Source organism: Mastigoproctus giganteus, chromosome 14 (assembly GCF_048544385.1).
Source record: "Mastigoproctus giganteus isolate SK-2022 chromosome 14, ASM4854438v1, whole genome shotgun sequence".
NCBI classification, from domain to species: domain Eukaryota; kingdom Metazoa; phylum Arthropoda; class Arachnida; order Uropygi; family Thelyphonidae; genus Mastigoproctus; species Mastigoproctus giganteus.
In genome coordinates, this window is record NC_143588.1 from 90,303,104 (window position 1) to 90,330,135 (window position 27,032).

General features: G+C 36.7%; 1 protein-coding gene across 1 annotated transcript in view; it reads left to right on the forward strand.

Annotated features, from left to right (window-relative positions):
* Positions 1-24,721, forward strand: part of LOC150075339 (protein N-lysine methyltransferase METTL21D-like) — a 54,056-nt gene extending 29,335 nt beyond the window's left edge. The window contains exons 2-5 of the mRNA XM_090388453.1: positions 1,124-1,304; positions 1,783-1,896; positions 20,636-20,755; positions 24,380-24,721. Of these exons, the coding sequence (XP_090244579.1) occupies positions 1,124-1,304; positions 1,783-1,896; positions 20,636-20,755; positions 24,380-24,496 (532 nt within the window). The 3' untranslated portion in view covers positions 24,497-24,721. The remainder of the gene's footprint in view (positions 1-1,123; positions 1,305-1,782; positions 1,897-20,635; positions 20,756-24,379) is intronic.
* Positions 24,722-27,032: the final 2,311 nt, after the last annotated feature.

A 27,032-nucleotide genomic window follows, 5' to 3' on the forward strand; every position in this document is an offset into this window, starting at 1 on the left:
TTAATATTTTTTTAAATTTCCGCCGCAGCGGACCTTGATTCACTCCATAAAAATAAAATATACAAATGAAGTGTTATCATTAGAATAAAATTCTGTGTTACAAATAGTAAACTGAAAAAAATATTCACTTTGATGCAAAATTCAATATCAAATTTCATTTTTAATCAGTGTCTTGATGTGTGAATAACAGACTTGAATACGGACCGTCGAATAAAGGTGAGTTGCTCTCACCTTTATTTGCAGTTGAAGATCACCCCGTATGTTTTGCTGACGCTGCCATGTTTGCAATGATGTAATTCAATAACGTCCGCGATGGGCCATCTAATGAAAACTGGTGCAAACTTAAGTTCGCCAATTAGCGAATTTTGAAGCTGGTTGCCCAGATGCAAGTACAACTATCGCATTAATTATTAGGTTAGAATTATATTCTGAAAAATCTATTTTGAATGTGTTTTCTTTATCCTATTAAAAATGCCTTTTTATGCAAATGTGGAGGGGGTTGCAGGTTACTTGGTTATTATAAAAGAGGGTCATGACTTGAAAAGGGTTGGGAAACACTGCTTTAGAGTACACTTATATGGACAATGTGCAGAATTTTTATAATTGGTAAAATATGTAGAAAAATGAACTGAAAAAATCTAATTATCTGTAATTGCATTATTAAAAAAATCCTTATTTGATTTTATGCTATTTTTACTATTTTATGTTTTTATTTATTTGAATGTACCTTCTTTTATGTGTTTTTTTTTTTTTTTTTTTTTGTGAATTGACTTGAGTTAAATATTTACTTATTTTTTTAGTCTCTAGTGTAGTGTTTTCCAAACTGCATTCCATCCCTAAAAGGGATGGGGTAGAGTTAAAGAAAATGCAGAGTTTTAGTTACTTTATTTTGAAGCCATTTTGACTTTGTAGGAATATATGCTTCCTTCTTTCTAAAAAAGACTAGGGTTTAAGTGTACTTCATTTATTTGTAATATTCATAATTATGGAGAACTCTTTAGGAAAACACTAATCTAGAGCAAGCAAAAGAATTTGTTTGTTTGAGAGAGAGAGGACAAATGCATTAAGTTTTATAATGACAGAACTCAATGCTAACCGACATATTCTCATTTTCATGAATTAGCGGTGATGTCATATTGACTGATCTCCCAGCATTTGTGCCACTGTTGGAACTAAACATCAGATCCAACAAACATATACTTCGTGGATCAATGGAAGCTAGAACATTACGTTGGGGACAAGATCATGTTAATTTTCCCAAGGTTAACTTGTTACTTGTTTCTGACTGTATTTACTATAAAGAGGTAAATATCTTTCAAGTCATCATTCCCTGTTGCATGATAATTTTAAAAAAATATAATTAGGAAAAAAATTACATTTTCTGAAAACAAAGTGAGAATACATTGTATACATTTTTTCTTTATTTATGTGCAAAGGATTTCAGTTACCAATATTAGTTTTTCCATAATTTCATTTGGGAAACTTTCCCTTTCATATGATAATTAAGAAATTTTGAATATTCTATCAGTTTCACTGATTATTTGTATATTATTTTAAAACATTAATCTGTAAAAACTGATGATGTATTTTGAACAAGTCATTAAATTTTTTTTTTTTAATAGTTTTTATATGTTTTGAATACTGTTATAAAATAGAAATTTCCAAAATTTGAAACAAATTATGTCATGTAGTTTTTAAATATTGACTTTTAAAGATATTTGAAGGATATTATAAGGAAAGTATGTTTACATGTTTAATGATTTTTCAAATAGATATTTACAGTATACCCAGTATAAAATAAAATATAAGTATAAATTATTACGTTGGGGACAAGATCATGTTAATTTTCCCAAGGTTAACTTGTTACTTGTTTCTGACTGTATTTACTATAAAGAGGTAAATATCTTTCAAGACATTTTTGGGCTACCAACCACGATCTTGACCCCAAGCGCGACTTTGAGATAGTGGACCACGCGTGACACTTTCGCCACCGCCTATGGCTAGAGTCACTAAACATAATAAACAACCCTAAGGCATTAAATCGCCAGAAAGGCATGCGTATACATCCCATCCTAGAGACAACCGTTTTTTTGATGGATGATCACTGGCGTAAGGCAGCACACGTCCGTGCTACAACAATGACGCATGAGTAACGTGCCACACTTTGCTTGTAATGTATTCAAATTTGTCAGTTGATAAAGGGACGCGTGTTCCGAAAGCTACTGTATTTATACTTATATTTTATTTTATACTGGGTATACTGTAAATATCTATTTGAAAAATCATTAAACTATGGACCCCAGTACTCCAGGCCCATTTGTCACTATGTTTACATGTCTTTGATTAAAGGAAGTTTAATTCTTTAAAGCATAATTTTGAAGATAATTTATTTTTATTTATTTATTTTTTTTTTTTTTAGTTTTAGTATATTATGGTTCTTCTATATTGCAACTGTTGTATGCAATAAGATGTCCTAAGTCCAAGGCAGTTTTGCCAAAACTTTCCATTAGCAAATATTTGCTAATGGAAGGTTTCCTGTCTTTCTTGAAAAATTGGTGAAAGTAAAACATGTTAATGGGTAAATAACTGCATACAAGTTATTTTGTTAGGAGTGAGCATGATAGTAAAGGCAGAAATGCTTTGATATGCACAGATTGAATGAATCCAAGAAATTTACATTTCATTAATTATTTTTGTTACAGCTGGCCTTCCCAAAGAGCTGTGACCAAATTTTTACATAATCAGCATATGAAATGATGTAGGATATCATTTGGGGAATGGTTGGAGAAGGTATCTAATCTGAATGGGCTAGTGAAACATTTCAGTGGGCTTGAATTAGAAAGTATAGGAAAGTATGTTAATAGTTTAATATTTCAGGAAATGTATGACACCATTAATGCAATCAAATTTCAGGTACTTCAGGTCATTTATCATAGTTCATGAAACTTCCTTCTATTTTCTCTACATATGGCTTGTTGAAAGAAAACATGGACTGTGGGTACAAACAGACAAGGATTTAATAAGAAATACATTTGAATAGCCTGGAGTTTTGCAAAGCTACTTGACTACATCTGTAAAATGGATATAATTGTAAGGTTGGTGTTGTATTGTTTTTTTTTTTTTTTTTTTTTTTTTTGTCATGCATTTGAAGTTATTTAAAGACCAATTGTAGAGAAACTAAATGCATAAAGGACTAGTCACTGTGGCGACTGTAGCTGTACAATATGGTACCTTTATGTTTACAGTGTTTCAAATTTGTTGAAAACAAATCTAGGAACATACTCTACAGCTAAAAATAAGAAAAAAGTTCCTATGTAAACATATGTTTCAGAAGTCTTTATTTACAGAATATTAATCATAAATTACAAAATATGAAAAGAAACTGAAATAACCCTCTAAAAGGAAAACATGTAAAGCAGCTGTACAAAGTGACCTCTAGTTTGTTGAGTGCATCAATCAGTGTGATAAATCCATGATTCCATGGCATGTCTTATAATTTCAGGTCTATTCTTAATGATTTCGGTAGCATCCAAAATGCAGTTTCCCAGTTTGTCTTCCCGGGTAATATGCATAAAGAATTAGTTTGTGAAATAAGATTGAGTTAAGGGCAACAAGATTAGTGAATGGAACAAAGGGGTACTCTTACGAAGAAAGGCTAAAGTTTTGCGAATTACAGTGTCTGGAGACTAGACACCAGCGAGGTGATCTGATAGAGGTGTACAAAGCCTTGAATGGTTTGAGCATGCTCAATGCTGATGGGATTCTTCCTCTTGCTCAGAATAATCACCTGAGAGGGCATAAATTCAAATTGAGGAAAGACAGATGTAGGATAGATGTGCGGAAATTTGCCTTTAGCCAGCGGGTGGTTGGTAGGTGGAACAGACTTCCATCCCTTGTCGTGGAAGTTGATAGCCTAAATAAGTTTAAGGCTCGGCTGGACAGGTATTTCGAACGAACAGAGGGGTGAAGTGGAAGTGGTTATTTTTTATTTATTTATTTTACTTTAATTTTTTTGGCTGATGCTGCATAAGCTTGCTTTCTTGCATCAAATGCCTCTACTAATGCTAATGCTATTTTGAAATTATTAAGTGATATATATGGCTGCACTTGGTCGTTAATTATTGAAATTGGCTTGTCAGTTTCAGCCAGGTTTTGAAACTTGTATTTTATTTTAGTCTGTACTATGTAACAGAACAGAATTAAACAGAATGAAAAAAAAAAATGATAACAATAACATATAAATGAAGCAAAGAACTTTAAAATGGTAGTTATTGCATTTCTTAGATTATGTGTAATTTTCCTTCTGCAGTTTGTGGCATGCATTAATTACCATTACTTTGGAAGAAGTCTGGAAAGCCATTCAGACAGTCCTGAAGCCGAATCTATATTTAAAAAAAAATAAATAATAATTAAATTAGTCTTTCCATTTTTCGATTTACTAAAAGTTGACAGGTATGTGCTTTCGTGTTGATTGAATTTCCCAACTGTGGATTATAATGGGGGTGTAGGAATGCTATTTGTAGTATTGGACCACTAAATTTTGTGCTACAATGAATGCATTGTTCAGCCATGATATTTTAGGCAGGGTGTTCACTTCCTGCACTGATAGAATTTTACAGCGAAGGGATAGGCACATTTTGTTAGGACAGTGCTCCCTATTAAAAAAGCATGATGGCAGAGTTTGAAGAAGACAACGTTACCACGCTAAGTGAATGGTTCAGTCTTGAGAAAGTGAAACTTCATAAGCTATGTTAAAAGATTTGTTGTGTGGAATCATGAAATATTTTTACTGAAACTTGCTAGAAATTTGGAAAGTTTATCATATAGGCTATTTGCTGTGCCAAAGGCAAAAGATGGGTTCATTATATTAAAATTGTGTTTTTAGCCATTTATATGAATATCTCTGTGTTTTTTAATTACTTATATAAGTTTTTTAGTTACTTATATGAATTATAATTCATATAATATGACTTATACACTGAGTGATCACTGAATTATGACCACCTACCTAATACTTTGTAGGTCTTCCTTTTGCCCTCAGTACAGCAGCAATCCGACGCGGCATTGATTCAACAAGATGTCGGAAGTGTTCGGGAGTATGGCCAACCAAGCTGTGTGTAATGCGGCTAGCAATGCAGGTATGGAGGTGATTGGTGTATCCAGATGCCTGAGATATGCCTTTCCATAGTGTCCCACAAGTGCTCTATGGGATTGATATCGGGGATTTCGGAAGCCAATTGATATATTGGAAGTCAGAATTGTGTTCCTCAAACCATTCCTACAACAAGTGCCCAATGGCTTGATGCATTGTCATCGAGCCATTGCCATTCAGGAAAAAGTGTAATATAGCAGGGTGTACACAGTCGGCAGCAGTTGATGATAGTGGAGACCAGTGATGTGTTGTTCCACATGCACCAGGGATCCAAGTTCCTGCCATTGAAACATGCTCCACACCATACAACTGCTGCCACTGGCCTGCACTTTTGATACCATGCATGACGGATCAAGAGCCTCAAGTTGTTGACGCCAAATCCGTACACGATCAATCCACAGTGTGGAGTAAATAGTGTGATCATCCAACCAGCACACCTTCTTCCAGTCTTCTAACGTCCAACTTGCATGCTCTTTGCACCAGGCGAGTCTTTTACGAAGATGAACCTTGGTTAGGAGAGGATGCCGTGGGGGTTGTCTGCTGGTATAGCCCATACGTGCGAGCATGCAATGCATGGTCATGCCAAATATTGTTGCAGGTTGGCCCATGTTGTATTGGGTAGTCAACGCTTCAACAGTGCGCATGTATGAGTCGTTGGCCCTGGTGTTCACCTCTAACATCACCCTTTCACTGACCTTTGCACTTTTGCCGTCTGGTCGTTGTTTGACCATTTTGATGCCAGTCCTGGTACGCTTTAACTATGGTAGCTCTCAAACACCCCACCAGTTCAGCCGTTTGGGAAATTGAGGCACCAGCTCATCGAGCACCCACAATCTGTCCTTTATCAAAGTCCAATAAATCTTCCTTTTACCCATCACGCTCAGAATTTTACTACCCACTGAACCACTGACACCTTATCTATGCTACGTAGGTCGACTAACTCCGCACTCTCATACCTCATGTGGTCAATGGGTCGCCATTCAGTTTTCATAGGGATGGTCATAATTCAATGATCACTCAGTGTATATCCCAGTATTTTTGATAATATAATTTTGATATCCATTGAGACCTGCATTAATGAAGAATCTGTATTTTTGTCATTCTGTTAGAGTAAAATAAATTCTCATAATTTTTTTGGGATTAACAAAATAATATATAAAATAGGAATTTTTTTTATTTTTGTTTTTAATCTCAGAACAGTGATGAGAATTTATCCAACTCTAAAAGAATGGCAGAGATAAGATGCTTTCCATCAGTGCAGGTCTCAGTGAATATCTGCATCATGTTATGAAGTATTGGGGCACCAAGTGATACTCACACGCTTCTTGATTAGACCGGGGTTCGAGCCCGTCACCACCAAATACGGAGGATGCGGAAAGGTCAGGGAATGGCCACTGCATATTCCCAGAGCAATATGGCCTTAGTTGCTAATGCTCCTAAAAACCAAATAACAAAAAACAAACAAACAAACCAAGTGATACTCATACGTGACTGAAAAAAACACTATTTTTAATATGATCAAGACCCATCTTTGGCCTTTGATACACCAGATAACCTATGATATAGCAGATTACATACAGTAGACAAACTTCCCACCAAATTTTTATCGTGTCATTAAAAATATTTCACCATTTTCACACAAATCTTTTAATGCAGTTTATGGAGTTTGCTCCATCTAGGTTGTGAACCAGTTGGTTCACTTGTAGCATGTTGACCTGGTTTACTTCAAACCAGATCATCATGATATATTGCAGAGAGTATACCAATTATCCTGGTCCAAGTAATGATACTGTGTTTTGTATATTTTAAACAGTTTGAGAGATGCAAAGTTTAAAATACTTTGGCATGAAAACACTGGGAATAATTAGATGAAGCTAATGTATTACATTGTTGAAGTATGCATAAGAATTTGAAGTAAATGAAGCAACAGCTAAATGTCAACTGCAAGATTTTCAAGTCAGACCACCCAGTGACAATCTAGTTAACTAATTCCAAAAATTGATTGCCAGCATTGTTGTCTTCACTTTGCCAAACACATGCTTCCTTTTCAAATAAACTTTGTATGCTTTAACATTTAATTTTCGATCATGAGAATCAATTGAAAATTGAGGATAGGGATCATTTAAGAGCCTCAAAAGACTGAGGCCGAGTACTTGGTGTTCATTCTTGGGTTTATGTTCAAATTCTGTTAAACAAATAGTTTTATCCATTAGCTTATCTAAATTGCTAATATCATTTTCAGTTGTATAGATCACCTGAACAGGTGAATTTGCTATACATCTAAATATCTGAGATACTGCCTGGACAACTGATTCAAAGCTAATGACTTCTCATCAGCTTGGAAGTAAAACTTCTATTTAAACAACTGTCATGTGTGCTTTCAATCCCTAGAATTGGGCTGCATTTACCCCTTTAGTACAGTATTATAGGATTGTAGGGTGATATTTCAATGCAGTAGCAGAAATTTTGCCTATTTGTAGCATACACCACTTTTGTATCATTATAATTTATAACATAATTTTTTTTTTCAGTTATTAATATACTGGCATAGACTATTAATCAAATAGACTGCGGAACACTTTATTTTGGCGGGCTTTGCATAGAGAAATATACGGGTTGAAGGAGAGGAGGAAGCGAACGGATATCATTAGCATTAGTAGAGGCATTTGATGCAAGAAAGCAAGCTTATGCAGCATCAGCCAAAAAAAAAAAAAAAAAAAAAAAAATAACTACTTCACCCCTCTGTTTGTTTGAAATACCTGTCCAGCTGAGCCTTAAACTTATTCAGGCTATCAACCTCCACGACAAGGGATGGAAGTCTGTTCCACCAACCAGCCACCCGCTGGCTAAAGGCAAATTTCCTCACATCTATCCTACATCTGTCTTTCCTCAATTTGAATCATAACTAAACTCACGTGTATAAATTTTTTTGATAATTATTAGTATTTCAAAATATTATTATTAAAATATATGACCATGGTTGAAACATTTGTGGTTGAAAATAAGGAACTTTAAAATGAGAAGCAACTGTGATCGATGAAAATGAACACAATATTGTCACACTTCAAAGTGAGGATGAACAATCACAGCCTTTTGTTCCCTAAAAATCTGAAGGAAAAAAACACGAACCAACTAATAAAAGACCAAAACAAAAGTATGATGACAGTTATTTGAATTTCAGCTTTACATGTGTTGGAAATAAAGATGCTCCTGATGCACAGTACGTCGTATGTAATAAAATATTAGCAAACAGTTCTTTGGCTCTCACTAAACTTGTGTTTTGTAAGTGTTTTGTGACTAAAAAAAGTTTGGGAAGCACTGCCATACAGTTACTATGTAATGATTTTTCAAATATTGCATGCGAGTTGTCCTGTCTCATAATTTTTCTTCACACGTTATGCATATTAATAGCACCATGAAGATTAAAGTTGGCTGTGTTGGACCATAAAAAAAAGGAAATCTGGCCATTGTTAGTCATAATTAAGTTGGGCAATACCCAGTTGGGTGAAATTCAGATGGACTTCTGGATCAGAGGGCAACAATTCTTGAACTGTATTGAACTTATATGGGTGCAAGGTCTTATAAGGATCTTGTGTTGTTTTCAGTTGATGTATTTGTAAATGTCTGGATGCCCCTTCTTACCCTTCATTCACCTAAAGGTGAAGTTGAGAGTTCATGACAACTATGGAAGAAGAATTGACAATTAATCATTTTGATAATGAATACGATAGTTAATAAATCATATTTTAGCAGTAATTCAGATTTGAACCACAGTCCACTCAAATGCATGTGCTGCTGCTGCTACATTCTCATGCTTGACCACTCAGCTGTGTTGGATCTAAATAAGATAAATTTATATGAGCATGATGGAACTAGTTTTTTTATACAGGGTGATTCACTACCAGTGCGACAAACTTGCAGGAGGTGTAGGGGGCACAAAGACAAATCGGAATCACATAGCATTGTAGGGTCTGAAATGCCTTCGTCATGCGGTAGAGGACGTTGAACGGGAGGTCACGTGGACAGCAATCCCGCTGGAAGTCAGCATTTGCGAACCGTTTCTGTTGAAGAAACCAAGTAGCAAAAGTCCTCCAGAGTGGATAATGCGCAGGCTCCAATGATTGGACGCGTTGCAGATGGTATGAACTCATTTGGTTTGTTGACAGTATCCTCCATACAATGGATTGGGAAATACCCAATCGTTGGCCTATTGCTCGAGTACTCGTACTCGGATTGCCTTCTGCAAGACGTAGGACATTCTCCTCATTGTCTGGCGTTCTCGTCGTTCTCTCTCGATTCATGGTACCTCTCGTGAAACAACCAGTCTCACGTAACCTTCTGTGTACACGTGTGAAAATCGTATGACGAGGAGCATGCCTGTGCGGGAAACGTTCCTGGTACAAGTGCAGAGCGGCGTGCCCGTTACAGTCCGCAGCTCCATACGCAAGGTGCATGTCGGCCAGTTCAACATTTGAATACTCGTCTATCCTACTGCCTCCTGAACTGGTTCGCAAATGCTGACTTCCAGCGGGATCGCTGTTCACGCGACCTCCTGTTCAACGTCCTCTACCGCATGACGAAAGCATTTCGGACCCTGCAATGCTATGTGATTCCAATTCATCTTTGTGCCCCCTACACGTCCTGCAAGTTTGTCGCACTGGTAGTGAATCACCCTGTATATACAAGGTGCTACCGAAATTTGATGTTGAGGAACTGTGTCTAGTATGGACTTGTGATGCTAAGTAACACTGCATGCATTCTTTGTGAATCAGTGTGCCACGTGGCATCGGGTTGGATAGAGTCTTGAATATTTATGCACAGTTCTTTGACGGTGTGTTTCACGTAGTTTGTGGTTGATGTGAGGAGCAATGTGCTTGCATCAAGTTTGTTTCCTTCTTAACGATACAGCAGCAGAAACCCATAAGAAGTTGAAACAAGCTTTTTGTGACAATGCTTTAGGCCAGACGCAGACCTGCTACTGGTTTAACCATTTTAGAAACAGTCAAATGTCGGTTGACGACGACAGTTACTCTGGGCATTCATCATTGATCACCACCCCGGAAAATATTGCAAAAGTTTGGGTGGCAATCTGTGAAGGCCCCACAGGCAGACCATCTATGGCATTTTAGGACTATCGTATGGCACGTGTCAGTGGATTTTTTCAGACAAATTGAACATGAGAAGGATTGCGGCCAAGTTCATGCCACGGTTACTGAGTGAAGACCAAAAGCAGCATCGCATGGAAGAGTTAGCAGAGATCTTCAAGAACAGGCCAGGAGTGATCAAAACTTCCTTTCTACGGTCGTCACTGGTGACAAGGGTTGGGTATATGGATATGACCCAGAAACCAAGCAACAATCATCCCAGTGGAAGAGCCCATCTTTGCCCTGACCGGAGAAAGCTTGACAAGTGAGGAGCAATGTGAAGTCCATGCTAATCTGTTTTTTGGACATTGGCGGGATTATCCATAAGGAATTCATCCCTCCTGGCCAGATCGTTAAGAGGTGGTTAAGGGAAGCCCTCAAGAGGAAATGTTCAGAGAAGTGGCGCACAAAGAACTGGGTCCTTTATCATGACAAAGCGCCGGCCCACACATCTCTCACTGTGGTGCAGTTTTTGGCATTAAACAACATGACAATCATCCCCCCCCCCTTATTCGCCAGACTTAGCGCCCTGTGACTTCTTCCTCTTCCCAAGAATGAAAATCAAACTGAAGGGTCGAATATTTGACAGCTTAGAGGATATCCAAACCGAATCACAAGCAGTGCTGAACACTGTGACGAAGAAGGACTTTCAGGATACATTCAAATCATGGGAGAACCACTGGGATCAGTGTTTACACTCTCTAGGGTGACTACTTCGAAGGTGACAGCGGCAAATAAGACCCAGGTAAGTCTAATTTATTTTATAAATACATTTTGGGAACTTTTGGGTAGCACCTTGTATGTCAAGCATATTTATTTCCAAGGTAGATAAGTTACGATGTCTGTATGGGAGCACTTCCTTATGGATACTAAGCAAAATTTACCATATGATATTCCTATGTAGATGCAAATATGCACATTGCAAGATTAAGCCTGTATGCTTACATAAAAAGTGTACGACCCACTATTAGCTATGATGCTATATATTGGCTTCCAAAACCAGTTGCAATGAAGCTGTAAACTTCTCTCTCCACCTTGGGGCCATATCAGAGTATAAAAACAATAAATTTTTTAAAAAAAAAAGTAGCATTAGATGATACTCCCCCCCCCCCCCCAATAACTTCTCTTCAATAACATCTATGGCACTTTTCATTGGGGATGCCTTGTAATATTTTTCTTTATTGCTTTACTCTTGATCATGTAATGAAGGTTCAGGAAACTGCCACTTTTGAAAATTTTCTACTAAAATCTTAATTCAAATAATTTTAATATAAGTGGAAATGAAAACCAATTATGAATGATTTTCAGACAACCAATGTATATTTTTTGCTATACTTTTATAAAAGTATTATTAGTATTAGTATTAGTAATGGCCGCATGGTGCAAGAAAGCCTATGGCTTATGCTGCACCAGCCAAAAAAAAAAAAAAAAAAAAATCCGAACAAAACAATGATAAAAACAAAAAAATAATAAATAATAATAATTAATAAAAAAAAAAGGAAATTAAACCTATCATCCTATGCGCTTCCCTTACCCGAAGGTACTATCCAGATGATCTTTGAATTTCCCCAAACTGTCGGCCTCTACCACCCACGAAGGCAACTTATTCCAGTAATTTATAACTCACTGGCTAAAATAAAACTTCCTGCAGTCCAATCTAAACATTTCCCCCCGTAACTTGAATTTATGTCCCCTAGTTCTAGCATCATTTATAATCTTGAAAATTTCGTCCTCATTCATTTTACTGATGCCTCTGAGCCTTAAACAACTCAATCAAATCTCCTCTAAGGTGTCTAGTTTCCAAACTCTGCAACCCACATATTCGAAGTCTTTCTTCATAAGGACACCCTTTTGCCAATCTCACCAGGCGAGTTACCCATCTTTGCACCCTTTCAAGAAGCTCGATGTCTTTCTTTAGGTGCGGTCTCCATACTTGAACACAGTATTCCAAGTGTGGTCTAACATAAGCCTTATATAATGGGATTATCACGTCCCTATCTGTACTTGCAAAAGTTCGATAGATAATCGATAGGACACCATGGGCCTTCCTTGCAACCTGTTTACAATGCTCAGAGAATTTCATGTCTGACTGTATCGTAACACCCAAGTCCCTTTCCTCCAGTACTGGGTTTAGTTGAACTCCACCAAGTGAATAAGTTATTTTGGGATTACTGTTTCCCAGGTATAATACCTTACACTTTGTTGGATTAAAGTATAGCTGCCATTTTTCTGACCATTCCTGAAGTCTATCTAGGTCTCTCTGAAGAAGCTCAGCTTGACAGTGATCATTAACTACTCTACAAATTTTAACATCATCTGCAAATTTAGACATAACGCCCTCTATCCCTTCATCAATGTCGTTTATGAAAATTAAAAACAACAGTGGTCCTAATACTGATCCTTGGGGAACCCCACTTCTAACATCAACCCAGTCTGAGGAATAGCCATTTATCACAACCCTCTGCCTCCTGCCCTGAAGCCATCCTTCTATCCATCTAAGGATTTTTCCAGTGATTCCAACCTGTTCCAGCTTATAAAGCAACCGCTCATGTGGGACTGAGTCAAAAGCTTTGCTGAAATCTAAATAAACAGTGTCGAAATTATTCCCTAAATCCAGCTCGTGAGTGACCCTTTCGAAATAGCGAACCAGATTTGTTAAACATGATTTTCCCTTTACAAAACCATGCTGAGTATCCTTGAGAATTTCAATTCGATCCAAATGATCCTGAATTCCACCCCTGATCATTGCCTCCATGATTTTCCCTACTACTGAAGTCAGACTGACAGGTCGATAATTTCCAACTTCACTTTTAGAGCCACCCTTATGTATGGGAGGTACATTTGCACTTTTCCAATCCAAGGGAATTGCCCCAGAGTCTAGTTATGCGCGCATAATTAGCCTCAATGGTTCAATGCACTCGCTTGCCGCCTCCCTTAAGATTATAGGGTATATTCCATCAACTCCGGGAGCCTTACTGGTCTGTAGGCGCGAAAGTTTTTTCATTAAATAATCTTGCGAAATTTCAATATCATTAATTACATATTTTTTAACTTCCCTCCCACAATTTCCCATTGCCACAAAAGGTTTATCATTTGTAAATATCGATGCAAAATAACTGTTGAGTTCATCTGCAACGGCAGCTGGTGTATTTAATACTATCCCCTTTCCCTTACGTAAAGGTCCAATCTGGTTTGTCCTGCTCTTCTTGGCATTTATATATGTGAAGAATTCTTTATCCCCCCTCTTTGCTCTGTTTGCTAGTGATTTCTCATAAACTGCCTTTGCCTGTCGAACCTTTTCTGTGGCTCTATTACACATCACCTTGTAGCTGTTATAGGCTTCAGTACTTTTTATTGCTCTGTAACCTTTCCATGCCACCTTTATTTTTTTAATGGTATATACACATTCAAGGCATCTGATTAATGTTTTAAAAGCGTACCACAGTGCAAATGTATTCATTTTCTGCACGATATCTACCCAGTTAATAGAGGCCATGTAGTACCTTAAGGCATCGTAATTTCCTTTTCTGAAATTAAAACCCATTCCTTTGCCTTTTACTTCTGCTACCTCTCTCGTCATCATCCACCGTAGAACTCCGTGATCACTTCCTGCTACTGGTTCCTCTACTGTCAGCCCTGTTATGTCATCTGATTCATGTGTGATGATGAGGTCTAGGATATTCTTTTCTCTAGTACTTTCCCTGTATAGAAAGACTGACATGTTGATACAAATAACAGTCATCTAGTTGATTTAAAAATTTTGTTAAGACATTGATGCTTACTTGCCCATTCCATTTGCATGTAGAGGCTTTTGTCATAATCTTCACAATCACCTGGTCTATAGATTACTCCTACTCGCATTATACCTTTGTTTCCAACTATCTCACACCATACAGACTCTATACTAGCATGTGAAATGTCTGAATCCGGGAAAGCTATCGTCGCACTCAGGCTGCTTCTGATAAGAAGCATTACCCCACCACCCCTTCTATCTACCCTATCCTTCCTAAATACATTATACAAGCCGTACTTAAACTCATCATCCCCAATTTCTGGGTGGCACCACGTCTCTGTAAGCCCTATTATGTCCGCGTTACTTGTTTTAACCAGCAGTTTGAATTCGCTCATTTTATTGACGACACTTCTAACGTTACTGTATAAACAATTAAGATTTACAGTTATTGTATATTTAACAACCCTAACACAACCCTTGAAGTTTTTTAGGCTCTCTTCTCTGATATTAGCTACCCGCTCACGTGAAACATTTCTGCCCCCAGAACATCTAGATAATACGTCTAGTTGGGGTAGCAGATAAGAACTCTTAAGGTATGTGCAAGAGTTACTTTGACCAATATTATCAGATAAATGCGTGTCAGTATTACCCACATCTCCTGTAGCTAGCAGTTTCCCTGAACCTTTAAGGTATCCTCAATAATACTGGCAAAAACTTTTGCACCACCTTTGTTTAAGTGTATCCCGTCTCTACAAAACAAATTCCTTCTACCTACAAGTGTGGGCCATGTTGATAGAAATTTCCCCCCTAAAGCCTTGCAGATTCCTTCAAGTCTTGAGTTAATCCACAAGGCTCTTAACATATAATCCCTCCTATCGTGTCTGGGCAGAATTGCAGACACATAGACATTATGGCCTATCTCGCGGCATTTCCTCAGCATGGTCCTGTATTTTTCCAACAAATCGTCAGATCGTGTACGTTTAATATCATTAGTCCCCACATGAATAATAATATTCTCTTTTCCCCCTTTAAAATCTGACAGTCTGTTGGTGACATCATCAATAGTTGCTCCCGGCAGACATACCCTGGTTCTACTCCACCTATCCTTATTACAAAAAAATATTCCCCGTTTCCCTGACAATGGAGTCTCCTAATAAAACAATGTCCTTTTTAACCAGAGTAGTTTGCACTTTGTTTTTCTGTTTTGAGGCTCGAATCGGGTGTGCATCACTTGGTAGATTGCTGGAGTCTTGAGTCCCTGACGAACTCCCAGATGCATTATTTTCGAGGGCAAGCACCTGTTTTTTTCAGGGACTCAAATTGTTCCATCAGGGCACCAAATTGTAATTTAAGATCGGTGCACTCCTTACATCGATCACAAAGAAAAGAATCCCCAGGTGAGGTAGGATTAGTCACCAGGTCGACCTTGGAAAACATTCCACAGGTTCCACAATGGATTAAATCATGACTCACCCGTAAATCGGCTATTTCTGTGTGAGTCGCGCTACCCTGTGACGTGTTTAAGGCAGATCTTGTAACTACCATTATAAAATTAAATAAATATCAATGAAAGTTAACTTTAAAAAATTATATCTATAATATTATTAAAATCAAACTGTTACAGGAAAACCTATAACAAAATAATCCAACAATATCTAAATAAATCAAATATTTAAAAGCACTATCCAAAAGTAAACCACTTAACTGAGGAGCCCTGACTAAGCACATCCGCTCACCTCGAATGCCAACACTGCATACATAACAATATTTAATACATATTGTTATGCATAACAATATTCTGTATCAGTCAAGTGACCAATGACTAGAGTGGCAACTTTGGAACTGCCATTTTAATCCCAAACATTATGGTGGTCTAGTACACAGCAGAAAGTTTTCATTGTGAAAGAGTATTGCAAAAATGAAAATTGTGAATAAAGTACAGGGTTTTATGCATTGTATCAACTAAAAATACTGTTTGGGGTCCGTTAAGCATCTAAGCATTTGACGAGACAGGTTAACTCTTCAATTGTTGGAAAGCGCATGTTTGATGTCTATTCATACATGTACCTGATATGGATGAGGCAACTAATTGTTATTAAGTCCTAAGGACAGTTTATCATATCTCTCACAAAACACGAGTATTGGCTGTCTTGTGACTCCCCAGTGGTGTTTGTCTGGCTTTATTCACTGTATATCAGGTATATTGGTCCTTGAGGTTGTCACAGATATGCCAGACAAGCTGTACTTGCTACCTGGGAGTCTAAAACGCTCATGGAACTGATATTCGGGTGACACTCAAGTCAAGTGGACCCAATTTCGGCGAAGTCCGGACGGTCTGTGACAGCCAAATCCTCTGCTTGCACCTTCACGATGGTGGGACTGTTAGTAATCCTGGGTATAACCTCCATGCACAAGTACATGGTGGGTGACCAACCAGGTGTGAACCAATGTAAGCAGGGGTCGAGGTGTGGCGCCCACACCACATGGAGGAACGCCGCCCCTCTATGTTACCAGGCAGTACTAGGTGGTAGATGACTCTCATCAACCGGTGAAATACCACCACTTTGCTTATTGGAGGCTTGAAGTGGTGGAACCCATGTTTAGTCTCTAGATCTAAGTTCCGGTCAACCCATCCCTATCTCTTCCATCATGCAGTATGATTGATGACTTTTGAGGTTATGGTGAACGTCGTGGCGAGATCAAATATTACTTACATTACATTTGGGTACAGCTCTAAAACGGTGTTCGCAGGCCGGCCGCTAGTTAGTACACTGGACCGAACCTATTGGTAACTCTCTAGGAGGCTTCCGGATCAGCTAGTGTATAATCTTGCTACCTCTACTCTGCCAGATAGTGACTGGAGGGAGTCTGAGTAGTGTGTATGCGGGGAGCATTGTCGAGGCCACGTTATGTCAAGGATCTGTGTATATTCTTACCACTTGTACGCCATATTCAAAAATTTCATTACTTCATACAGCATGTCCCACCCACTTATTCTTACTATTGAATACACCATGAATTGTCAAACTAATAGAGCAAGCTTATCTGCAAAAAGATCTAAACCTCCCAAGCACTTCGTAATTCATTTCACAAATATACATGGTCTCAATTCTAATCTCAACGATGTTCATTTCCACTTGCAATCTGCCAAACCCCATGTACTTTTTCTGACAGTTATCGGTTGATTCAACTACTGTTCATCTCAGATGCCCAAATTATTTGCTGTATGATTCCTTTTGCCTCAAAGGTGGTACTTGTGCATATGTCCATTCTGATATTTCCTGTCAGAGACTTGGCAATTTGGAATCTCCTCTCTTTGATCTTCTCTGGCTTAAAATTTCTCTACCTCATTGTGTCAAATTCATCTGCTATCTCTACCGTTCTCCCAACTCCACTAATCACTTGGAGCTCTTTGACTTCCTCTCTTTGCAACTTGACTTTCTCCAGTCCAACTTTCCTAACAGTGAGGTAATTTTCCTTGGTGATTTTAATGTTCACAACTCCAGCTGGCTTCCGTTTTCTAGTCACACCGACCCAGCATGTCGAGATGCTGAGGCTTTTGCAATTACTAATGACCTAGCACAGATTGTTCATTTACCTACAAGAATACCGGACAATCCTAATCATACAGCCAATACGCTTGATCTTTTTCTCACAAACAACCCTTCTAAGTACACGGTCGAAGTGAGAGGTCCTTTAGGCACTTCAGATCACAACTTGGTGATTGTCTCTTCTCCAATGGAAACTTTATCTCATGGCTATTCCCAACCTTGTGTTGTTTGGCATTACAAGAATGCAAAATGGGATGACCTGCGAGACTTCTTTTCCTTGGTCGGATTACTGTTTCAAAACTTCTGATGTCAACGTTTGCTCAGATCGTGTCAGTGAAATTATTCTTGCAGGAATGGAATCCTTTATCCCACACTTCACTTTAAAATCTCGTCCTTTATCTAAACCTTGGTTTTCCAATAAATGTGCTAAGGCTGTTCAAGAGAAGAATGTTGCATATCGTAATTGGCTTGTTTCTAATTCTTCAGTTTCATTTTCTGCCTACACCAAAGCTCGCAACAGTTGTAAAGCAGTTATTAATCAGTCCAGACAACAACAGTTGTAAAGCAGTTATTAATCAGTCCAACAGTTGTAAAGCAGTTATTAATCAGTCCAGTTTGAACAGGCTAAGAGTAGAAAACTTGCTTCTTGCCCAAATGGTAGCCGAGCATTCTGGTCTATTGCCAAAACTATTGGCCGCAACTTTTGCCCATCTCTGCTCCCACCTCTGTCCAAACCAGACGGTTCTGTTGTCACTTCAGCTAAGGATAAAGCTGACCTGCTAGCATCCCATTTTTCTTCCAACTCATATATTAATGATCTTGGTAAAACACCTCCTACCATTCCCAACACGCTCCATTCAATGCCTCCTGTGGTCTTTCATCAAAAGGATGTCAGAAGGATTTTGACGAATCTTGATGCTAAGAAAGCTCCAGGTCCTGATGGTATTTCTCCACTTGTTCTCAAAACCTGTGCTCCTGAACTTACTCCTATGCTTTGCTGCCTTTTTTCACTTTCTTATTCCAAAGGCGTTTTTCCTTCTGCTTGGAAATTATCTCATATCCAGCCAGTTCCTAAAAAGGGTGGCAAATCCCTCCCATCCAGTTATCGTCCCATTGCAATTACTTCTACTCTTTCTAAAGTAATGGAGAAATCAATTAACCGCCAACTCTTAAACTACCTAGAAACCTTCCGTCTGATCAACGATCGCCAGTATGGATTCCGTCAGTGTCGATCCACTGGTGATATTCTGACTTATGTCACCCATTTATGGACTAATTCAATGGAAAGTTTCGGTGAAAACAAGTAGTTGCTCTTGACATCTCAAGGCTTTTGATCGTGTTTGGCATAAAGGTCTTCTAAACAAGCTTCCATGTTATGGTTTGCCAACTGTTTTTAGTAATTGGTTATTCAGTTTTCTCTGATCGCTCACTGAGGGTGATGGTAGATGGCTCTGTGTCTTCTAACTTCTCCACTAATGCCGGTGTCCCCCAAGGTTCAGTTCTTTCCCCCACTCTTTTCCTCTTGTATGTTAATGACCTTCTTCCATTGACTGGAAATCCTATCCTTGTCCAGCTCAATCAGCTTCAACGTCTCGAAAATCTGCTACCAATTCCTTAAATGCCGATCTTCAGGTAATTCTCTAGTGGGGCAAAGACAACTTAGTTGATTTCAACCCTTCTAAAACTCAGTCTTGTCTTATATCTCGCAAAAAGGATTCTTCTGCTCCTATTCTTATCTTTAGTGACACTCCGATTTCTAGGCAAAATGATATATCTCTTTTGGGATTACCCTGACTTCTAATCTCTCTTGGCACAAGCACATTACAAATATTGCTTCCTCTGCATCTAAAAAACTTGGTTTTCTCTTTCGCTCTCAGTGTTACTTTTCTTCCAAACGGCTGTTCACTCTGTATAAATCGCAAATCCGCCCTGCCATGGAATATTGTTCCCACATCTGGGGTGGTGCCCCCAAAACCTCTCTCAGGCTTCTTGATTCCATTCAGAAGAGGGCAGTTAGGTTAATTAATGATTCATCTCTAACAGAGTCTCTCCACTCGCTTTCTCATAGACGTACTGTTTCTGCTGCATGCCTCTTCTACAGATACTTCCATGGGCACTGTTCTTCTGAATTGGCTTCTATAATTCCTGCTGTCTCTTTCAAAACAGTCTGAACACGTGCTGCCACCAGCCAACATCCATTTACTGTCCAACTTCAAACCCACGGAACCAAATTTTCATCTTCCTCATTTATTCATTCAACTGCCGTTTTCTGGAACAACCTTCCTTCAAACGTATTTCCTGAAAATTACAGTCTACAGAAGTTCAAGTCCAATGTCAACAAATATCTTCCTTCGTCTTCTCAACCTCCAACCCAAGCATGGTACTAAGTACTATAGGTTCTAATACCTCTCGTGTTTGGGGTTCACATAAAAAAAAAATATATATATATTGATATTGCTGGGCACCATCCATATGCACCATCCATAACTTTTTTTCATATATAGTGAATGAAAAAAATAGCACTTTGTGATTGAGAAAATAACAATTTTTGGCACATTATTTAATGTCAAACTCTACGCTGTTAACACAGAATTTCCATTTTTGGATGACTCTTTCACGGTGAAATCTTTCTTCTGTATACTGTAAGCTGCCATGGTGTTGGGAGTTAAAATGTTACAGTTTCAAAGTTCATAATGAATTCCAAATGTGACTTAGAAGCTTAATTTCAGTTCTCAAGCTGCAGGGATTAGAAAAATATATGCAACTAAAATCATTTGATAAAAAAAAAATCGCCCTGTATTCGACTCCCAAGTGCTTAAAATAGGTGGTTTTGTTCAATATAGGCATTTTAACTGGGATTTTAATCAGGTAAATGATCTTTTTAATACCATTTGAACAAAACTTCTTCACAATATTTTATTATAATAACTTGGTTTTGATTGAAACTGGAGATGCCAGTTAAGGCTTCCCACCCCGTTGAGTTTCTTTGTGTTTTAGTCTTTTGTATTAGAATATTGATTTTTGGGTCAATAATGAGAAGTTTTGTTGTTTCTAGTCAGTGGACCCATTAGTAGAAACACTGGAGGCTCTGAGTGACTCTGGCACTGAGGTGCTGTTGGCTTATGAGGATAGAGATATGGGAGATAAGCCTCAACTTCTCAACAACTTTTTGCAAGTAGGTAATCCTGATGAATTTTTAAACTAAAAATAATAATTTGTCATATTTTAGTTATATTTATGGAGTATTTTGATAACCAAGGTATTTTACTGAATTCTATATACGTTACAAGCATTGTATAATTAAGAATATACCAGACATATTTAGACTTTACATATCTGAGTAGTAAGTGCAAGAATACAGAGGTATGTCACAAGTGCTTGGGTTAACTATAGTTTTTAATACCACATGGCTATTAAATATAGTTAACGATGATATTCTTGTCAAATAACTAGTTGTAAAATAGTTGTAAACTCCTTTTCCTTATGTGGTCATACCAGATTTTTTTTTTTTTTTTTTGTGCACGGTATAAAAAATAAAAAGTTAAGAGAATGATTTATGTGACAGTCCAAGTTCCCAGACTTGCATGTTAAATGTAACTAGACATCCACTTTTAACACATTCTCCTTGAGCAGTAATGCACTTTTTCACAATTGGTACAGTTGCTGGTAGTAAGTCTGGAACTTTTCTGGCTGGATAGTGAGATTCACTTGCATCAATATCCTTTCATTCACTGTGAAAGCAATAGCCTTGTAAACAGTTTCATTTTCAGGAAAAGAAAAAATTGCATAGTGAGAAATCAGGCAAGTAAGAACGGGGTAGGTAATAACCCAACAGTATTGTGCATAACAAGGTCTTTTTGAATGAGAAGTGAGCAATGTGCAGGTGTATTGTCATGCAACAACTTCCAATATTTTGTTGCCCACCATTCTGATGCTTTTGCCACGTTGCCTCTTGAAGTGTAACAACTGTACATATCTTTCCTTATTTAGAGTGGCACATTAAGGAGTGAATCCATAATCCACAGACCACAGCAGCCAAAAAATAAATTTCTAATATAAAGTGACCAGCCTTGTCATTTTTTTTTTTTTTTTTTTGATTGTGGGATGAATGAGGATATTTAAAGTCAGTGATCCACACTTTGTTTGTGGGATGTAGAGAAACACCAAGTCTAATCACTGGCAATGATGGATTCAGGGAACAGCAGGTCATTATCAAATCTGGTATTAGTGATAAGTTATGAGATTGCTACAAATTGTCAATCTGCTGATTGCATTGATTATTGGTAAGCATCTGAGGCAGCACATGATGAGCAACCTGAAGCATGTTTAAATCATTGCTTAAAATTCCTTGACAGCTTTTGCATAAAGAATTTAAAGCTTCTACAAGTTTATCAAGTGTCACAGCAATTTTGATTCATGAATTATCTGAGCTATTTCAGTTTTTTTCTTTTGGGCGTACGAGCAGTTAAGGTTTTCCGGCACATCAACTTTATTGAAACTTCATCTAAACTTTCTCTTCCTTCTCTGAAGCTATGATGCCATTCACAGTGGTACGAGAGGGAGAATCTTCTCTGTAAATCTGATTCATCATTTTCAACATTTCAGAAGCAGATTTCCCTAATCATTAGTAACATTTGTTTGTGTGATAAACATATGTTAATCACACAAAAATCATGATAAAATGAATCGCTTGAAATGTACACAGCAACAAAATGTGTAGTGAATGGTTAACAAACTTCTGTATACATGTAGATGCAAGTTGAAACTTTTAATTCAACAAGCAAATCATTGTGTGTTTATTGATTCCAGTGCTGTGTAGCCATTTAAGACAAGCTATTTTAGAATTTTTAAATTATTTTATACATTGCATACATTTTTAAATTATTTTATACATTGCATACATTTTTAAATTATTTTATACATTGCTTACATTATATCTTATGTTAAAAAAACTGCATATTAAATGTTCATTAGTCAGTTTAGTCAATCTTAAATTTTATTCCCAGTGATATGCTTAGTTTCTCATTTTTTATGTGTTTTTCCATCTTGCTCCCTAGTTTCCTTGGGAGGAAACTAGGGAGCAAGATGGAAAAGTAGATCTTTGAAATGACTATATTATAAATGTTCAAAAAATTTATTTTAATTCTAAAAAATTATTTAGATACTTGTTAATTATCCTCCCACCAATAATTATGATATTACTGCTGTAACAATACACTGATTAGATCAGGTTACACTTACAGGTAAGTCTAACCTAACCTAAGAAGTGTATCACCATAGTGGTGACATTGTAACTATTGGTGGGAGGATAATTAACAAGTACCACATATTTATTATAGGAAGCAACTGTGAATGAACAGGATTATCTTCTTAAGACTTCTTTCAACAGCTGCTTGTATCAGATCTTGTAAACCAATATTTTTCTAGTGGGAAGTTCTCTCACTATTTCTGTCGTAATATGATCATTTTTGAATGCTTCTAGGAAAATAGTTTGGAAGATGAAAAAATTTGCATAACTGCCTACTTAATCATGAGTACTTAACCTTGCCATTTGTGGGCTTCCAGTTTGTAGATGTCTTCAGAAATATAATATCCACAGGTAGCATGGTCCTGTAATCAAGACATAAGGTATAACCAACCATGCATATAAAATGGAATAATTATCTCTTTGTCTCTATTAGCTTGTATATGTTATTGATGTACTTCCTAAAATGAGGTCTAGAAGCCTCATTTTAGGAAGGATGTAGAGTTGCTAGAATGAGTACAGGGAAGGGCAACAAGATTGGTGAGAGGAACAAAGGGGTGCACTTACGAAGAAAGGCTTAAGTTCTGCAAGTTGCAGCATCTGGAGACTAGACATCTGCGAGGTGATATGGCTGAGGTGTATAAGGCCTTGAATGGTTTGAGCAGGCTCAATGCTGACAGGATACTTTGCTTGGTCAATGCCCTGAGAAATAGCAGTTGAAGTTTAACATTGACAAATGCAAGGTACTGCATATGGGTAGCAGTAATTGCAGAGTAACTTATCAACTGTGTGGTACTACACTGAAAATGAAATTTGTGGTACTACACTGAAAATGAAAAAGACCTGAAGGTAATTGTGCCATCAGATATGAAATTCTCTTGAGCAGTGCAGACATGCTGTCAGGACAGCTCATGGGGTTTTGTCAGTGATATACAGAAACTTTGCTAGCTGAGATAAGGAGGTGACTATCCCTTTGTATAAGGCAGTGGTCAGACCACACCTCGAGTACTACATACAGGACTGGAAGCCTCATTTTAGGAAGGATGTAGATCTGCTGGAACAGGTGCAGAGAAGGGCAACCAAATTGGTGAAGGGAACAAAACTGTGCTCTTACCTAGGAAGGCTTTAGTTCTGCAAATTGCAGCTTTTGCCAACTACACACCCGTGGGGTGATCTGATTGAGGTGTTTGTGCTGAACGTGAATGGCATTCTTCCTCTTGCTGAAACTACACACGTGAGAGGACATAAATTTAAGTTGATGAAGGATTGGTTGCAGGATAGATGTGCGGAAGTTTGCCTTCAGGCAGTGGGTTGTTGATTGTTGGAGCAGGCTTTCTTGGAGGGTATGGATAGGAGAAGTGTGTGTGTTTTTTTTGCTTTCTTGCATCATTTGACACTACTACTATGTGTGCTTGTTTTTTTTTGTTTTTTTCCCCCTTGTATATTTTAAGAATTATTTTAACATAGGTACAGGCAATTATTCTTTTTTAATAGTACTATTAGTGTTCTGGATCATTAAAAGATGTTTTTTCTCCCAACCTCTGTTTTTTCTAGTTAATGAAACATAGTTTTGAAGTTGAGTTTATTCCTAGTCAAGATCAGCATCCTGAGTATCAGAGCCCAGATATTCATATTCTTAGGTTTCGGAGGAAGCCCACTTCAGAATCTTGAGTGATTACTACCACTTGTTATACTGAGAATGGCATGCTAAGTAATTTCCTTCTTTCTGTTTTTCAGCAAAAAAATAAAATAAAATAAAATAAAATATACAAATATAGGAGCATGTACACATGTAAAAAGAAATAAAATAATAAAAAAAATATCCATGACTAAAGATTTACTAATCCAAACTTAATAGATAGCACCAAAGTTCATTTAGTGGTGAACAACACCTGAAACACCTTCTTTCCTATATATATATATATATATATATATGTGTGTACTTAAAAAAATTTGCATAGCATGTTTATATTACATTTACATTCATTAAGATTGAAAATAGTTTCCAGTGTGGTTTGGTTTTTCACCCATATAGTGATGTCATTTTGATTTGAAACTCGTTGCAAATTTTTTTTTTTTTTTTAATTATTGTTTACCATGCTGGCTGGCAGCTATTTTTGGTATAGTGTAGATGAATTCATTTGTAAAAGAATGGTAATTGGATGATTAACTATGTATTAACTTAGTGATAATTCACTGTATTATATCTTGCCAGTGACTGTTGCCTATATTTCTGATATATATATTTCAACATAAAATTCATAAACAGCTCAGTATAGACCATGTCCTAGTTTAATAGGTAAGTATTGATTTAAAGACTAGACTAATGTTTAGGAAATTTCTGTATTTCCAGAGCTGCCATTCACTCTTTTCTTATGGTGTTTGTAATTTGCTGTCATTTTGCCACTTAATACCTTGTCTTTTATTGCACAATACATTGTACATTTGCATGTAATTATATATGTAAGCCTTTGTGATTTGTTTTGTTTACTTTTGGACTCTAGCAGAGAAGTGTTAAAAATGGTGCATTGCAATTACAGTTTCAAGTGTATAGTCAAGTTATTAGAAATTTGTCATTTTTAATTGATAGGGAATGTAACACCAGGTTTTTAATATCACCTGCAACAAATAATATTCTAAAATTATGAATTTATTGCTTAGTCAGAACTTCCATGTCCTTTTCTTAGTTCACTTTACTCTTCATATACTATACAGAAATGCTTTTTTTAGATTCATTTTCCTTCTATGTAGAAATTTAGTTTTGGTTTGGCTTCAGCCATGTCATTTATTGTTGAATACAGGAAAGATTCTCTAGTACTCTGTTATTATGGAGTTTATGTTTTTTCCCCCTGGTGTGTATATACTGATTTTTGTTTTTATCTCTTTATTTTTCTATTTTTATTACTATATAAATTACCATTTATTTTGATACTTTTTTAAATATTGCAGTATCCTTTCATCTTGTATATGATTTTCAGCTCTAATTTTTTTTCAAAGCCAGTTTAAGCCATTTGTTGTGCTTAATTTTTTTTTTATTATTATATTTAACTTAAAGGTGTTTTGTTTCTAAATTAATAATAGAAATAGAATAGTTTCTTTACCCCTTTATTTATCTGGAATCCCATTTTGAGAAATTCAGATGGTCATGATTCATTTGGCATAATTCTAGATAATTGACAATTGTATGTAAAATTTGCTGGTCGCAGGGTTTTTCTAGCTAACAATTGTTTGTGCATTATATTTTGGTTACTTCTGCAAAAGTACTCATAGGAAAAATTTGGAGGCCAGATTTTCCACTTCAGCAGTTCACTTTATACTTTGATTTAAGAAGAGAAATTGAAGTTTTTCATCAGTTTACTTGGTTTTTTTTTTTTTTTCCTCTTCTCTTGCTCTCTCTCTCTCTCATCAAATGGGGAAAGCCAAGTTTTACAGACCTTTGCATTTTATGCTTCTGTAGCATTTCAAATAATGAACTTACATTGGAAATTTTTTATTGTTCAAATATCGTATATGAGCATATATAAGCTGGGAATGTTTATCACATTAGTGGATTAAATTTATATATAAATAAATTAAAAAGGACCGATTTATTTTAATTGGCAACCTCTGTGAGAATGTCATTTAACATGTCAAATAATTTAAAAATAAACTTGGGTAGCTTTTGAAGTGGGGCAGGGGCCTGTTCTGATCACGATCTTAATAACCTGTTTGAGGTTTTCCATTTTGGCCACCTTAAGGTAGTAAAAAAAAAAAAAAAAAAAAAGGCTTGCAGAGTAGAGTATGATTTTTCAAGATATTAACTTATTTTTTTAATTTCTTTATTCACATAAATTATTAACTTTCATTGTCTAATAGAAAAAAAGTAAGGTTCTGATGATAATAAAAAAAAAGGTATTTCTGCATTATCAGTTATAGAATGTGATTTCTGAAAAGTAGTTCATAAATTGGAAACAATTTTCCCATAGATATAATGGTACAACGAGAAGATATATTCCAAAAATTAAAATATTCACTCTTGAAAATGCACAACTGACATAGCTGAAGTAGTCAACACAGGAGCACCACACTTGCATTAACTGTGATCCAAGCCTGTATGACTATTAGATACAGATTTATTGTTAAAATTATTAGTTGTAAATGCTTCTGCCCTATTTGGTCATGCCATAACATAAACAAAACTGGAATAACCATGAGATTTATGTAAGAT